Raw genomic sequence first — 15,380 nt, 5'->3', positions numbered from 1 at the left:
GACGCCGTTTATAGCTAACCTTAATAATCCAATTATATGGTCTCTGGTCTACACTAATTATTGAAGCATTTACTTTCCGGTTTATAATCTGTTTAATGCATCACTAATTAACCTAGGCCTAGACATAATATCCATAATCCGAAAAACTCTAACCGTATCCGATCCGAAATGTAAAAAGTATCCGAATGAATTTTGTAAGATGGTACAAAACATATCCGAACTTGAAGTGTTATTAACCAAATCTAAACGGATAACCCGAAAAACTGAAAAAACGAAAAAAATCCAAAAAAATATCTGAAGAAACCGATATGAATATCCAAAATAATATACAATATAATTATATGAAACATGAATATATACTTCAAATATTCAGTTTTATATTTATTTAGATATAGTATCTAACAATAAGTATTTAAAATTTAAATAACTACTTTAAATACTTAATTATATATAAATAAGTATATTTCTTATGTTTTGCTTTTAAATTTTAGATTTTATTTCGGGTATATCCGAACTAATCCGATATAACCCGAATCTGAATGATATATGATTAATTTATGGGTTTTATGATGTGATACAAAACTGACCCGAATCCGAATCCGAATCCGAATCTCATATGTTATATCCGAATCCGACCCACACCCGAACCTAAATTAACCGTTGCAGTTCAAATTTTGATTAAAAAGTGAGAATTACAAATTTGATACCGTCTCAGAACTTATCTGTATTTAGGTATTAGTCCTAAACCTATATATTTATCTTAATTGTTTACCATTTTATATTGATTGGTAACGTAAAGTCCAACGCTTTATATACTCTCTTCTCTTGTTCGGAATAAATTCAAAAGGTTCCGCAAAGATTCTTGATTTTCTCGAGAAATTTAAAGAGGAATATCTCTCCATGTGGCGTCGCGAGGATCGTCGTGCTCCAGGTGGAGGTTACTGGACACCACCAGCGACGTGGAACATGAAGAAAAGAGTTTACACGGAGATGCCGATGTCGGAGAGGAAAAGAACATGTTCGAACGAGAAGCAAGAGCCGTTTCATATGGTCCACAAAGTTCCTTCTGGTGATTCCCCTTATGGTAGAGCCAAACATGCCCAGGTATAATCCATTTTATCTCTTCTTTCGTGAGTTGTTAATGTAATGTTCTTGACATGTGGATCATGAATCTTTCAAGAACAGTTGATTAGTAAAGACCCGGAACGAGCTATCTCCTTGTTTTGGGCTGCGATAAACGCTGGTGATCGAGTTGATAGCGCATTGAAGGACATGGCTGTTGTTATGAAACAGCTAGATCGGTCTGATGAAGGAATCGAAGCTATAAGATCTTTTCGTTATCTCTGCCCTTTTGAATCCCAAGGTTCCATTGATAACTTGCTACTTGAACTCTACAAGGTAACTATAAGAATCTGACGACTAGTTGAAGCTACTTATATGCTTTACATTGATGTATATGTGGCTTTTCTCAGAAGTCAGGGAGGATCCAAGAGGAAGCTGAGCTGCTTGAACACAAACTCAAAACACTTGAACACGACACGCGTCACCGTGGTATACTCACAATCGCGAAAAGAAGCCATGGGAAACAGATCAGCTTGACCATCGAGCAAGAGAAAGCACGGTAACAAGTTTAATCTACCCCAACAAGTATCACCTGTTCTCTGAGTTTTTTCATTGTTTGGACTTTATAGGATTCTAGGGAACTTAGCTTGGGTTCACTTACAGCTTCATAACTATGGAACCGCAGAGCAACATTACAGGTTGGTGAAACATTATCAAACCCATTAACGTGTTTCATGCATTAATAAAGTTGAATGGATGTTCTTTTACTGTGATAGGAATGCTCTGACGTTGGAGCCTGATAATAACAAGCTGTGTAACCTTGCGATCTGCTTGATGCGTATGGATAGAATCCAGGAAGCTAAATCTCTACTTGAGGATGTAAGGCTGACTCTAGGGAACACTCAATGGACCGATGAACCGTTTTACAAGTCCTTTGAACGGGCTACAGAGATGTTAGCAGAAAGAGAACGGGTCAGTGTAGCGGTAGCGGATCATCCAGGAGAGATTATGATAAGTAGCTCTTCAGATAACTTCTCTTCGAACTGTTCTTTTGGGAGTTGGGTAAAGGAAACGGAAGCTCTAGCTGAACAAGGGATCATGTACTCCTTTGATTCGGTTGAGTCGCCAGTTCTGATTACACAACCCCGTGAGTGTAACTGGGTGGATGAGGAAGTAGATCATCGAGTAGGGCAAGTGACGATTGGTGCTGCTAGAAGACTAAGGTTTGGGAACACTTACGAGAAGGAGAAGAAGAAGAAGAGTGTGGAATCAGCAGAGTCAAATACTTGGACAAGCAAAGTAAGGAAGATGTGTGCAGATTCAGAGAAAGGATATCAAAGGAACGCTTCAAGATCATCTCATTAGTCAAAGAACTGTTTAGGCTTTAACAATAGAGTACTAAATGATTGTTTAGATTTAGAAAAGTGTAGGATATGAAATTATAAAGCGAAGATATGACACAAAAGCTTGAAAGAACAAAAGCAATATTTTTTTTGAACTGACAAAAACAATAAAGCAATACACGCATAAGTTTTTTAACATCCCAAAATGAACTTGTGTTTCAAGAACAAAGCACACATAAACTGAACCAAAGAAATAATAGATTGAAGGGAAGAAGGAAGCAACTGCAGCTTACACAGCTTATGAATCCGACAAAGCCATTGATGAACATCTCAAGCCTCATCGTACTCCTCTTCTTCATCCTCGTACTCCTCTTCCCCGGCTGTAGCATCCTGGTACTGCTGATACTCTGCAACGAGATCATTCATGTTACTCTCTGCCTCCGTGAACTCCATCTCGTCCATGCCTTCTCCAGTGTACCAATGAAGGAAAGCCTTTCTCCTGAACATAGCTGTGAACTGCTCACTCACACGCCTGAACATCTCCTGGATCGAAGTTGAGTTCCCAATGAAAGTCGATGCCATCTTCAAACCCTTTGGTGCAATGTCACAGACACTGGACTTGACGTTGTTCGGGATCCATTCCACAAAGTAGGATGAGTTCTTGTTCTGGATATTCATCATCTGCTCATCAACCTCCTTAGTGCTCAGCTTTCCACGGAACACAGCGGAAGCAGTTAGGTAACGTCCGTGGCGAGGGTCAGCAGCGCACATCATGTTCTTAGCATCCCACATCTGCTGGGTCAGCTCAGGGACACTCAAGGCACTGTATTGCTGCGAACCTCTCGATGTCAACGGAGCGAAACCCACCATGAAGAAGTGGAGCCTGGGGAAAGGGATCAGGTTCACAGCGAGCTTCCTAAGGTCGGAGTTGAGTTGACCAGGGAAACGAAGACAGCATGTAACACCACTCATTGTAGCCGAAATGAGATGGTTCAGATCACCAACTAGCAAATCACACAAACCAAACAAGTCAATACCCAAACGTGTACATCAATGCTAATATATACAGAGTCTTTTACTCACAAGAGGGGTTAGAGAGCTTGAGGGTACGGAAGCAGATGTCGTAGAGAGCCTCATTGTCAAGAACCATACACTCGTCAGCGTTTTCAACTAGCTGATGCACAGAGAGCGTTGCATTGTATGGCTCAACAACGGTGTCAGAGACCTTAGGAGAAGGAAACACAGAGAAGGTCATCATCATACGATCTGGATACTCCTCCCTAATCTTAGAGATCAAAAGCGTTCCCATCCCAGATCCAGTCCCTCCTCCCAACGAATGACACACTTGGAAACCTACATCGCATCACAGAGATCTCAAATCAAATCACGCAACAGAGATCGAGATTCAAAAAAAACAAAATCGCTGTTCTCACCTTGTAGGCAATCGCTGTTCTCAGCTTCCTTCCTCACAACATCGAGAACGGAATCAATCAACTCCGCTCCCTCCGTGTAGTGACCTTTCGCCCAGTTATTCCCGGCGCCGGACTGGCCAAAGACGAAGTTATCGGGACGGAAGATCTGACCGTAGGGTCCAGATCTGAGCGAATCCATCGTCCCAGGCTCCAGATCCATGAGGACGGCGCGTGGGACGTACTTCCCGCCGCTCGCTTCGTTGAAATACACATCGATGCGCTCCAGCTGGAGAGGAGAGTCGCCGACGTACTGGCCGGTGTGGTCAATGCCGTGCTCGTCGCAGATCACTTCCCAGAACTTCGCTCCGATCTGGTTTCCACATTGGCCGCCTTGGATGTGGAGGATCTCTCTCATTTTCTCTCCTTTTTGATTTTTGATTTTTTTTCTTTTTTAGAAAATGTGCGACGCGTCTCTTTTTGTCGTGTGCTTGAATAGGTTTTAAAAGGAGGAGGGGTTGTGGTGTGGGTTATAATCTGCTATATATAGTTTACGTCTTTTTCAATGGGTTTTTTGTTTACAGATGTGTCCTCGTAGTTTGTTTTATCTTTAGATGCTACCCTGTATCTTTTCTTTATTTCGGTTTCGTTCTCTCTGCTGTATGACAGCGGAGGTTTTCAAATTATTTGTGTGTCCCACTTGTCTACAGATATTTTTGCTATTTAACCACTATATAAAATTAGTTTTTCCCTATTTGTTTTGCCTATTACACTGTTTCGACAAATTGAGCATTATTGAAATTGGAAAAGAGTAGATCCAAGGTACAGTTTTTTTTTATTTAGATATTTTGAATTTAGTGATTGGCTAAATTATCGGTTTTGTTCTTATGGATAAGTACAATAATATGCATAATCAAAACAAGTTTGACTGTGTAAGACAGATCATACATACAAGAGTGGTGTAATTGTAACGGCCGGCTTACATAAAAGTTGGGCTCTTTCTGTACTTACAAAAGGCCCATCATTTTCAATATAACAAAACAAATATTTTAATGAATAAAGGACTTAATACATTTTCAAAATTCTTAAACCTAATTTATTCAAGTTGTTCTCTACTTTTTGAGCAAGTTTTTGTTAAAATTTTAAGCAGCTTTTTAAGTCTAGGGATTTAAATTTACGGCTTAAGATATATTACTAGATCTTGACCCTTTATTTTCACTTTTATATGCTATTTATTTTAAATCATTAATAATGTATATTTTTAATTTTAATCATATATTTAAATGTTTATATAACTATTTCAAATAAAATAATTTATAGTTTACATGCTGTAAGTAATATTATTATTGTATATACAAAAGTCTAAACCATGTGTTATTTGAAATACATTTAGAGTCCTACCATTAGTTAGTGTTGCGAGAAGTTGTTCTGAAACTGTTTTTCAGAAACACTGTATTCCTACGATTTATGACTTTTCGATAAACTGTATGTGATCAAACTATACTACTAATTAATAATTGATCGATTATGGTATAAATACATGATTATTAGGCTTTGGGGCCAAAAGCGGGGAATGGTTAGGCTGGTGGCACCCACTAGTATGCTTTCATCTCACAATGTAGCCACTATGTCTGGGGTTCGGCTCAACGATCCAGTTTATTGGAGTGAAATAAGCTTCTTATAGTTTACAAAAAAAAAAAAAAAAAAAATAAAAATAAAAAATAAGCTTCTTATTTTTCTTTGTCACGAAATAAGCTTATGTCCCAAGCTTGTGAAGAACATATATAAAAAGAAAAGCTTTTGGACCCCAAAAAGCATTATGTACAAGTACAATACACTGAACCAGGCTTCGAGAACATAAGAAAAGTATTAATTTTCTGGAAAACAAGGAAAGGCGCACACACACACAAAAGGAAAAGAAAAAAAAAGAAGAAGCAATTATATGCACAATGTCTTTTACTGGTATATAATATGTTTAAAGTGGATTTCTTGAAATTTTTGTGATGAATACACACACACGAAAAAAAGAAGAAGCAATTATATGCACACAATGCCTTTTACTGGTATAAAATGTTTAAAGTGGATTTCTTGGAAATTTTGTGCTAGCCTAAAATATCATCCTAAAGTGGATACAATCGTGTATATTATTTTAACCCAAATGTGTCATGACACGTTTACATTTTCAGCGACTCCATGCAATATTCAGGATATGATTGGCAACAAAAACTACAAATAATGTAGATGGTTTACAAGCACATGTCGACCCACGAAAAATATATATTGTGGATTCATATCAATAAGACAACGTAATTTTTTTTGATTTTGGTGTTGTCTTAGTATTCTCTAATTTACGGTTCAATACATAATTCGAAGACTGGCAAAAAAAAAAGATAACTCAAATTAAGCTAAAATAGATGAAGCCGTGTCCTGGAGGTATTGATACGATCCAAATAATTCATTAAAAATTTCTCTCTCGAACTCTTTTAAAATTTTAGAATAATCTAAAGTTGAAAACATCTTTTCATATTAGAAAAATCAAAGTTATAGAAAAATTAACATACTTTAAATCGATTACTTAACTCGGTTTAAAAAGCTTTTAATACTTTATATGTACAGTATTTCTCTCTTTCCGTCTTTTCGCTAATTACTCATCATTTACCTCGTGTTTTAGAAATACACTCAAAGAAAAAGCGACCTCTAGCCTTCATTTTCTAAGCATTAAACCTCTTCACTCACTACACGTATTTAATACCTTCGACCCGTCCACAAAATTTCATCGGTCTCTTACCATAACAAAAAAGAAACACAAACTCCAAGTCTTCAAGAGAAGACTCAAGACAACTCAAAAGTCTCTTCCGTACATAGCCATGTCTCTACTATGTAAGAAACCTAAATCTGGTCGACTCTCGAGATTCATGTCAGAGTTTCACCAATCTCCAAAACGTGGCGGGATCATGGTCGTTGAAACTGGCTTCCCAACTTCTCTGGTCGATCTCTTCTTCAAGAATCGCGATCGTCTAAAAAAGTATTCCTCTAAAACTAAACGCATCCAACGCTTGATCGAGACCGCTCCAAACGCTTCTTTGCCAGTTAATCCAGACGCGAGTCTAGAAACGCCGGTAACGTCGAGGAGTAAGATCGAGAAAGTAAGTTTCGTCGGCAGTCAAAAGCACACGAGTGAAAATAACGTTTGCGTTTGCGGCGATGGAACCGGCGCCTTTGTTTTGATGGCTTTTAAGCTTTTTATAGTGGCGGTGCTTGCCTTGAGCACGCCGAAGAGCCTCACTATGGGAGTCACTCTCTGCGCCTTCGCGCTTCTCTTTACAGAGAACGTGGCGACGCGTATTCTCACGCGTTTCAAGCTCTGCAACACCGACGTTAGAAAAGAAAAGCCACTCGCTTCAACACACGACGATAGGTTGATTTCTTGTTCCGAGGAAACAGGGACAATAGGTGTAACAAAGAACTCGAATTCGGATGAGAAAACGAGAAGCAAAAGTTCGAGACTCAAATCGAAGATTCTGAAAAAGCTGAGGAGTTACAAGAAGAAGAAGGATAAAACGATTGTGATCGAAGAAGAGATTTTGACTGATGTGTCAAGCGTCGAGGACTCTGAGAGAGACGAGGAGAAGTCGAATCAACCATTGATAGAATCAAAAGGAGATAACATGGATGGGACTGTTGTGATCGTGATTGTGCTTACAGGTCTGTTAAGTGGAAAGATCGCAGCTATTGGTTTGACACTATCCTGTCTGTATCTCGGATTCGGAGCAGCCAAAAGATCTGGTTTTTGCAAATAAAAATTCTTTTCTTTTTTCTTACAAACATTGGAGAATTGGTGTGGTGATCATTGATTAATGATCGTTTATGTACTTAGAGATTAGTTTAACATCTACTGTTTGTTTGCGTTTATGACCTTATGTTTAATTTTTGTTGATTGATCTTAAACGTAAATTTTAAACAAAAATATTTAATGATATGTTGGCGTTTGGCGCGCTTTTGTTTATATTATGCAGAAGTGGAAGCATAAAGTATTTCTGTATTTCAAAACCAGTTATCAAAAAATATAAACACAAATGCAAAGTTAAATGTAAACAATGGTTTCTTGAAGAAAGCAAAGCTATTAGACCATCTCCAACCCACCTCTATTTCTATCTCTATATTTTCCCTTAAAATAGAGAAACTCTATTATAGAGGTGAAAATGCTCCAATGTATGCCTCTATAATAGAGTTCCTCTATTTATAGAGGAAAATATAGAGATATGATATTTTCACCTCTAAATATAGAGGCAAAAAGTAACTTTCCTCTATATTTTTCTCTAAAATAGAGAAACTCTATTATAGAGGCATACATTGGAGCATTTTTACTTCTATAATAGAGATCTCTATTTTAGAGAAAATTATAGAGGTGGACATTGGAGATGCTCTTAGTATTATAAAATTTATAATGGTGGAAGCTGGTTCAAAAGTTGCTCCAGAAAATATATCAACACAAAAGAATCTGTGAGGCAATATATTTAACTATTTATCTTTTATATATTAATTGAGAAACATTATAACATTATTTTGTAGCCATGTGTCACCACGGGGATGAAATTCAGAATTTTTAGAGAAATATATTGGTCCATCTTAACTTATATTATATTTTTTTTATTAAACTAACTATTAAATTGATAAATAGTGTACACAAGAATATTCCTGTACTTTTCTTAAATAAAAGCTACGGAATTGTCTAATATGGTTAACGTATTAATGATGGTTAAAAAACAATTAATGATTATAAATAATAAATATTTGATTACAATTTTTGTATCTTAGCTCTTTTTTAATTTTATATTATTAAAAGATATTAAACAACCACATTAACCATATAATAAAAAATTAATATTTTCTTATATGTTATATTTTGAATCTTTAAAATGACTACAAATTACTAAAATCGTTAAATGTCTCACACTAAAATTTTGTGATCAATGGTTTAACTTTTTTGGTAATAACAAGATACAAATGATCATAAATTGTATGAATATAAATTCTCATTTACTATATAGACATTTAAATTATATATTAATATAGTTTAAAATTAAACTATATAACATAGGAAAATACTTAAATATGACAATTTCTAAATTTATATTGAAAAAATATTGAAACCTTAATATTTTAATTTTTAAATTCACATTAAAAAAATCGCACATTAGAAATTTTGTGTTTATCATATGAGTATGAATTCTCAATAATAAATATTTATATTAAAATATACTATATATATGTTCATGTCATTAAAATTTAGTTGTATACCATATAAAATAAATAAAATGATTGTTTTGATTTATTTACCAAAAAGTATCATAAATAAATAAGATGTATTGTTTTGATTTATGTATGTACTCTAATTTAATTATATACATAATACGTAAATGAATACAAATAAATAATAATAGATAAAAATTAGTTTTATATATAACATTCATTCCGTGCAATTGTGCGGGTCTTAAGCTAGTAGTATAGTATATGGTTAGCTATGCTTTCCAATTTTAAGTCAATAAACAACTCATGAGATCAATATTACTGTTTTGTGATCCTAAGATCTCCTAGACATTATTTACCAAGGGGCAATTCTTTCAGATAGTCATTTTTTTTGTTACAAATATAGCCATCAAAAAAGAAAATAACCAAACTAGTCTCTTTTTACTTTGAAACTTTTAATATATATATATATAAGATTTGAAACACTATCCCCAAAATTTTACGCCTTAACTCTAAACTCTAAGTCTAGATTAGTTAACCCTAGGGTAATAATGTATTTTTATCCTTTAATAAAACTCATTTTGGTCATTTTCTCGCATAAACTCTAAAATCAAATTTTTTTTCCACCAAAAATGTAAATTGTTTTGTTTTCCAATAAAAATCGTTAAATCTCGTTTTCTCGCCGAAACAGCAAAATCGTGTTTTTCCACCAAACCCACAAAACGTTTTTCTCCAAAAATCGTAAAATCGTGTTTTCCGCCAAAACCATAGAATTTTGTTTTTCGCCAAAACCTTAAAGTTGTTTTTCCCGCGAAAATGGTAAAATATAAATTTTACAAACATAAAATTGAGTTTTTCTACCGTAAAATTGAGTCTTCCTACCTTAACCGGAAAATCATATTTTCCACAAAAAACGTAAAATTGAGTTTTCTACCAAAAACCGGAAAACTGAGTTTTCCCAATAAAACTGCAAAATTATGTTTTTCCGCCAAAATACAAAATCATATTTTTCGCCAAAATCATAAAATCGTGTTTTCTCGCCAAAATTACAAAATCGTATTTTCCGTTAAATCCGCAAAATCATTTTCTGCCGCCAAAGCTGCAAAATTGTATTTCCGCTAAAAACGTAAAATCATGTTTTCTCGCTAAAACTTCCAAAATCGTGTTTTCCCGTTAAAATAGCAAAATCGTCTTTTTCCGCAAAAACCGCAAAAATATATTTTGCGCCAAAACTGCAAAATTCATGATTTCCCGCTAAACCCGCAAAATCGTGTTATCCTACTAAACCGTAAAATAAAGTTTCCTGCCAAAAAAAGAAAAATCATGGTTTCCCATCAAAACCGAAAAATCATGTTACCGCAAAACAACAAAATCATGTTTCCTTGCTAAAACTGTAAAAAAAAATATTTCTCGCCACAACTGTAAAATAGTTTTTTCCTGCCAAAACTGCAAAATTATTATCTAAATTCTAATCAATACTTTTATTTCCAGCCCCAAAAAAAATATTTTTTACTCAATAACCATTTAAACTATAAAATTATTGTTCATGGGCTAACCATTAAAACGAGTAACTCATTAACTTAAATGTGTTATGGATTGACCCAATCCATGTGTCAAATGGATCGGTTTAATCCATTACCCATATAAGCTTACAACCATTTGGATATGATTTGGTTTTGGGTTGGTTTACTCCCCTAGCCACAATAATAAACATGCCAACAAAATAGTTGAAATGAAACAAAAAATGAAAGATATTTGTTTCATTTAAAACTTCAATTCATAGACAAAACATAAATCATTAAATGCCAAAGCACTCCATAATATAATTTTAAGTTATAAGTCAAACACATTTCCAGGTCTTATCTTTAATACATTATAAAATAAGCAAGTTTTACATTTTTTAAACCAAAACCCTCTTTAGTTATTGTTGACATCTGGTGGTAAGATTGTTGTTGTTAACATTGGGCCACCTTCAGCAAATTTGTTATCTTCATTCCCTATCTTGGCATCACTTTCTGAATATATGAATATTTCCTTCGCCGTATTGCAAAATTTGCTACAAAAAATAAAAAAATACTCACTAATTTTGCCAAGTATTAAGAAAAAACAAAGTGAAAACTTACGGCCACGGATCATCGCCAAGAAGCATCATATCTCCATCAGCGTTTATAAAAACTATTTTCCATTGATTGTGCATATGCAACTTGTCTTTGATATCAAAGAGCCTTTCTAGTTCATGGATCAACTGATTGTATCCATCAAAAACGGTTAAATCCACAGTTCTTTCTACGGTACCTTCCATACAAACCTGATCAATAACCATATCAAAAGCAGATGAACTTTATAGTCATCTAAATCTATTAAGTATATGCAATTTTTATTAAAAATCTAAGATCAGAATAAACTATGGATGCAAACACACACACACACACACACACACATATATATATAGATATACTTAATTAACAACATTTTTTTATTTATGAAAACTCATGTTTTTGTTGTACCTATTAGATAATATTAAACTTGACTAATAAGTGCAAAATAAGAAGATGGTGATCAATTCCATACCTTAGTATGAGTTTTAGTTTGGATGTGGTCAACCTTTACTTCTTCAAAGATTTTAGAAATCTTAGATTTTTTATATGAGTGAGTTGGTTGTACGGGATCCTTTGTTTTTCCAGGAACTGTTAGATCAACTCCAAACAGTCTGTAGCTAGTAGCCTCGGTGGTAGTTGACGTTTCTTTCAATGCTTGAACCATTTGCTCATTGTAGTTGGGTTTGGACATGCTAGGGAATGAGTAGCTCATTGAAGATTGTATGCTCGTCTGTCCAACTTCTTGGCCTTGGATCAATGTTGGAACCCACATATTTGAACATATAAGAAGAAATAGAATGATAAATAATTCGGAATTACGTTTTAACTTATTGAGTAGTGTTTACTTACCAAAATCATCTATTTCACTTTGACGTTTGTTTTTTAGAAAAACTGATTTTAGAATGTTCGATGAATGTGTTAAAGGCTCGATCTCCCATGGAGATACCTTATCAGGTCTTGGAATTGTTGCAGATTCATCCCATTGTACCTATAAAATAAAGTTAGTAGATATTATTTATTACTTTATAAAAAAATATTCTAAAATAATAAAACTAAAGTAGAAATAGTACTGATATGACCTCTAGACTTCGCCATTCTGAATCCTTCCAATGAGTGGAGAAATCTTTCACTCCTACTATTGTTCCATAGTATCTAGTGTAGTAAAATCATTTGCGTAAGTAATCATATTTCCAAAAAAGTAAAATAAATTTTACAGATTTACCTTATTTCACTAAAATCTCTTCCTTCGAATTTCATCAAAAATCTGGAGCCTACACTAAATTTCCTATCCACTCCATCTATAAATTTATCGAAGTTGACAAGGAACTGGCTCAACCTGATATCATCACATCAATAATAAATAAAAGTGTATTTGTTGAACTAACTATTTGTATAATGTTTAATTTAATAAGAAATTGTTTTTCTTTACCTTGGCTTATAAAACACAACAAACATACATTTTCTTTTGATAGCATTCAATGCAGTAGCAACTACACCATGGTACATACTCTGTTTTGAAATTAGCTGTGATGGTATGTTGTGTTGTTGATGATGAGCTGATTTTCTGATTCCAACTCGCGATTCTCCATTCTCTCCTCTGTGATAAAATAGTTAAAATCCAAAGTCCAAAAAACAAATAAGATGTAAAATGAAAAAAAATATACCGGAGAAATACAAAACAGTCTCCAACAACCAAATTTTTTCCTTTTGAAAACTCATTCCAACCAGATGTGAAAAGATGTCTTTGTGGTGTACCTAGTTGATTGTTTGTGAGAAAATAAAGATTAGTAATTAATATTCTCAATTTTAATATCAATACAAATTTGTTACCTCTTAAAGTGTGTTTAAAGTTCCATTCATGACCATGAATATCTTTAGCGATTACCTCTTGACTTGGTGTTAGCTGAAATGTATCCAAAAAAATATTTGGTACCAAATTTTGTATAAAATTTTACAATTTGAGTCAATATAAGTCAGTGTTAATACCAGCAGAGGAAGACATTCAATGGCATGTCTTTTATTCAAAACAAAACTACCCTTTTTATTGGTGTCGGAAGCACTTAACACCTTAGTAAAATAGTTAATGTTTTGTATGTTGTTTTCATGTCTAGGAGTTGGGATTTCAACTTCCTGAAAAGTTAAAATTAAAAATATTAATTAAAATAGATATTAAGAACACCTCAAATTAAGTTATTAAATTACTATTAATTAAAATATTATTTTGCCACTCACAGATGTATCAGGCAACAAAGAAATTTCTGCATAAATTTCATCTGTTGTTGTCTCTACCTAAGATCATGTATAAAATATACCGAAATCAATATCATTTACACTAAGTCAGTATACCTTATGTGCATTTTATAAATAAGAAACATAAATAAGTAAAAAACATACCTTGAGCTTGATACTAAAAACATTGCAGCAAATTTTTGAAGGAATATCAAAAATCGGTTTTAGTTGACAAAGTTCGTCATTCATAGATGTAACTAGCTGGTTATACCATCAAATTTATGAGTACGTTTTGCAAATCAAAAACATATTCGAAAGAATTTAATAAGCTTGTAAAAAATAAAATAAAATATTGCCTGCTCTATATGCCCTTGAGGAAAATAATTTATTTTTTCTCCAACTTTTGGAAGATGAAACAGAGGACCAGCACATAACTTCCATAATTGATCATACAAATAGTTATTGGTTCCATCAGTAGCTACACAAAGAGACCAAAATATAATTATGGATAATTCTATTTCATCAATCAAAAACCAAACACAAATCCAAAAATTTCTCACTTATACCTAAAGATTCAGGTTGCACATGCATGATTTGATCAGTCGCCATCAGCTCTTATTCAAACACCGATCTATTATTTATTTTTGTTCGAACAATTTTGTTTCTGAGACAATTTTTTTATATATTTCCACAAATTTTATATGTATTAGTATTTATAGGTAAAACAATACTGAAATAGTACATCATAATATATTCGGATACAAGTTTTGACTAGTAATTTTAACAAATTGCCAAAAAATGTCGGTCAAAGACGTATCTTTTAGAAATACCAAAAGTTATTCAATATCAATAAATTATCAATTACGTTTCTAAATATATATTATAATATTGTTAAAGAAAGGTCATGGACCATCCCCGCCTCATAATTAGATGGATATGCCTTTGGAAAAACGACGAGACAATGGTTTTCCTTAAGAGAAGTCAAAGGTAGAGTCTATGGATCCTCTACTCGAAAATTAATGCATTCTTAGCTCTTTCATTAATAGGAAACTCACAAAACAGGGATTAAAAGTGATGTTATAGGGACCATTCTCCCATCATTTACATCTTTGATTAAAATTTACCAAAAATGCCATATGTTTCTACACGATACATACGTGTATAGGCAGTGGACCAATGGATCCACAATCTACATCATTACTGCCATCGGGCCACATCGAAACACCACTGCAAGCTCCTTATACAAAAATCAGTGTCTTCAGTGAAATCATAGACAATATATTTCCACCTTTGAAGAAGTCCAAAAAACTTTCTAGCCGACCACATAAGGAAAGCTTCATTGAATCCTCTATAAGAAATCATCTCAAGGTAATAAGAGGTAGCAAAGAAATTAATCCCACAAAAAGGAAGTTTGAGTTCATTGAAGAAGCAAAAAGATTTGATTGTGTGCAGCCAGAATTTGATTCATTAAAAATGTGGAAATGAAAAAAAACACTAACACAAATGATGTTATCACTTAAACTTCCCTGAGAAACATATTCATGTATATATCCATTAATCACATTAACACAAGAGGATAAATGCATGCATATTTTTTGTCTATAGGCCCAACTTTGTAGTCGACATTTTCATCGTTGTTTGCAAACAATATCTTGTTCTTAGGCAAATCAAATATTACATCCACTGTCGCCAGAAACAACCACCGCAGTCGTGATCTTCTGAGTTCCGAGCCACCTCACTCCTCGACAAAAACAGATCTCGGGATTGTATCTCAGAACAGAAGCAGCAGATCAAGCAAATAAATTGCGTAATCAATGAGTTATAGAACAAACCTTACGAAAAATGAAGAAAAAAAAACCTTACAAATATATAAAGGATATGTAGCTTGTAAGCTCGATTGTAGTCATGGCGGAAACAAAACGCTTGCAATGGAGAATATTCAAATTCCAAAATTTTAATCAGGAAACAACAAAAATCCAAGCTTTGTT

The 15,380-nt window shown here is 33.8% G+C and overlaps 4 protein-coding genes across 4 annotated transcripts; 2 read left to right on the top strand and 2 right to left on the bottom strand.

The window, feature by feature from the left end:
• Nucleotides 1-169: 169 nt before the first annotated feature.
• Nucleotides 170-2,713, top strand: LOC103827909 (protein POLLENLESS 3-LIKE 1). Its single transcript, XM_009103472.3, has 5 exons — nucleotides 170-1,104; nucleotides 1,186-1,398; nucleotides 1,473-1,621; nucleotides 1,692-1,760; nucleotides 1,839-2,713. The coding sequence occupies exons 1-5, from the start codon at nucleotides 901-903 to the stop codon at nucleotides 2,425-2,427; spliced, it is 1,224 nt and encodes a 407-aa protein (XP_009101720.1). The 5' UTR covers nucleotides 170-900; the 3' UTR covers nucleotides 2,428-2,713.
• Nucleotides 2,518-4,232, bottom strand: LOC103827910 (tubulin beta-4 chain). Its single transcript, XM_009103473.2, has 3 exons — nucleotides 3,839-4,232; nucleotides 3,489-3,758; nucleotides 2,518-3,409 (listed from the first exon to the last, which is right to left on the bottom strand). The coding sequence occupies exons 1-3, from the start codon at nucleotides 4,230-4,232 to the stop codon at nucleotides 2,736-2,738; spliced, it is 1,338 nt and encodes a 445-aa protein (XP_009101721.2). The 3' UTR covers nucleotides 2,518-2,735.
• LOC103827908 lies at nucleotides 4,232-8,914 on the top strand. The gene has a single exon (XM_033272418.1). It carries the CDS (start codon nucleotides 6,682-6,684, stop codon nucleotides 7,612-7,614), a length of 933 nt encoding a protein of 310 aa, XP_033128309.1. The 5' UTR covers nucleotides 4,232-6,681; the 3' UTR covers nucleotides 7,615-8,914.
• Nucleotides 8,915-10,439: 1,525 nt separating this feature from the next.
• Nucleotides 10,440-15,250, bottom strand: LOC103827907 (auxin response factor 22). Its single transcript, XM_033272447.1, is given in 15 exon segments — nucleotides 10,440-11,120; nucleotides 11,188-11,372; nucleotides 11,636-11,943; nucleotides 12,055-12,151; nucleotides 12,243-12,278; nucleotides 12,280-12,292; nucleotides 12,386-12,499; nucleotides 12,593-12,760; nucleotides 12,828-12,918; nucleotides 12,994-13,066; nucleotides 13,150-13,293; nucleotides 13,396-13,452; nucleotides 13,558-13,656; nucleotides 13,785-13,870; nucleotides 13,959-15,250. Coding segments are annotated over 15 exon segments (1,653 nt in total). The 5' UTR covers nucleotides 14,002-15,250; the 3' UTR covers nucleotides 10,440-10,981.
• Between the last annotated feature and the right edge of the window lie 130 nt (nucleotides 15,251-15,380).

This window comes from Brassica rapa, chromosome A06 (assembly GCF_000309985.2).
Source record: "Brassica rapa cultivar Chiifu-401-42 chromosome A06, CAAS_Brap_v3.01, whole genome shotgun sequence".
Lineage (NCBI taxonomy): Eukaryota > Viridiplantae > Streptophyta > Magnoliopsida > Brassicales > Brassicaceae > Brassica > Brassica rapa.
This window is presented reverse-complemented; position numbering and strand designations above follow the sequence as displayed.

Coding starts and splice junctions, on each gene's coding strand:
- LOC103827910 (XM_009103473.2), bottom strand. CDS start 4,232: ATGAGAGAGATCCTCCACATCCAAGGCGGCCAATGTGGAAACCAGATC. Junction 3,759..3,838: donor GAACAGCGATTGCCTACAAG/GTGAGAACAGCG, acceptor GATGCGATGTAG/GTTTCCAAGTGTGTCATTCG. Junction 3,410..3,488: donor CAAGCTCTCTAACCCCTCTT/GTGAGTAAAAGA, acceptor GTGATTTGCTAG/TTGGTGATCTGAACCATCTC.
- LOC103827908 (XM_033272418.1), top strand. CDS start 6,682: ATGTCTCTACTATGTAAGAAACCTAAATCTGGTCGACTCTCGAGATTC.
- LOC103827909 (XM_009103472.3), top strand. CDS start 901: ATGTGGCGTCGCGAGGATCGTCGTGCTCCAGGTGGAGGTTACTGGACA. Junction 1,105..1,185: donor GTAGAGCCAAACATGCCCAG/GTATAATCCATT, acceptor TTTCAAGAACAG/TTGATTAGTAAAGACCCGGA. Junction 1,761..1,838: donor ACCGCAGAGCAACATTACAG/GTTGGTGAAACA, acceptor TTACTGTGATAG/GAATGCTCTGACGTTGGAGC.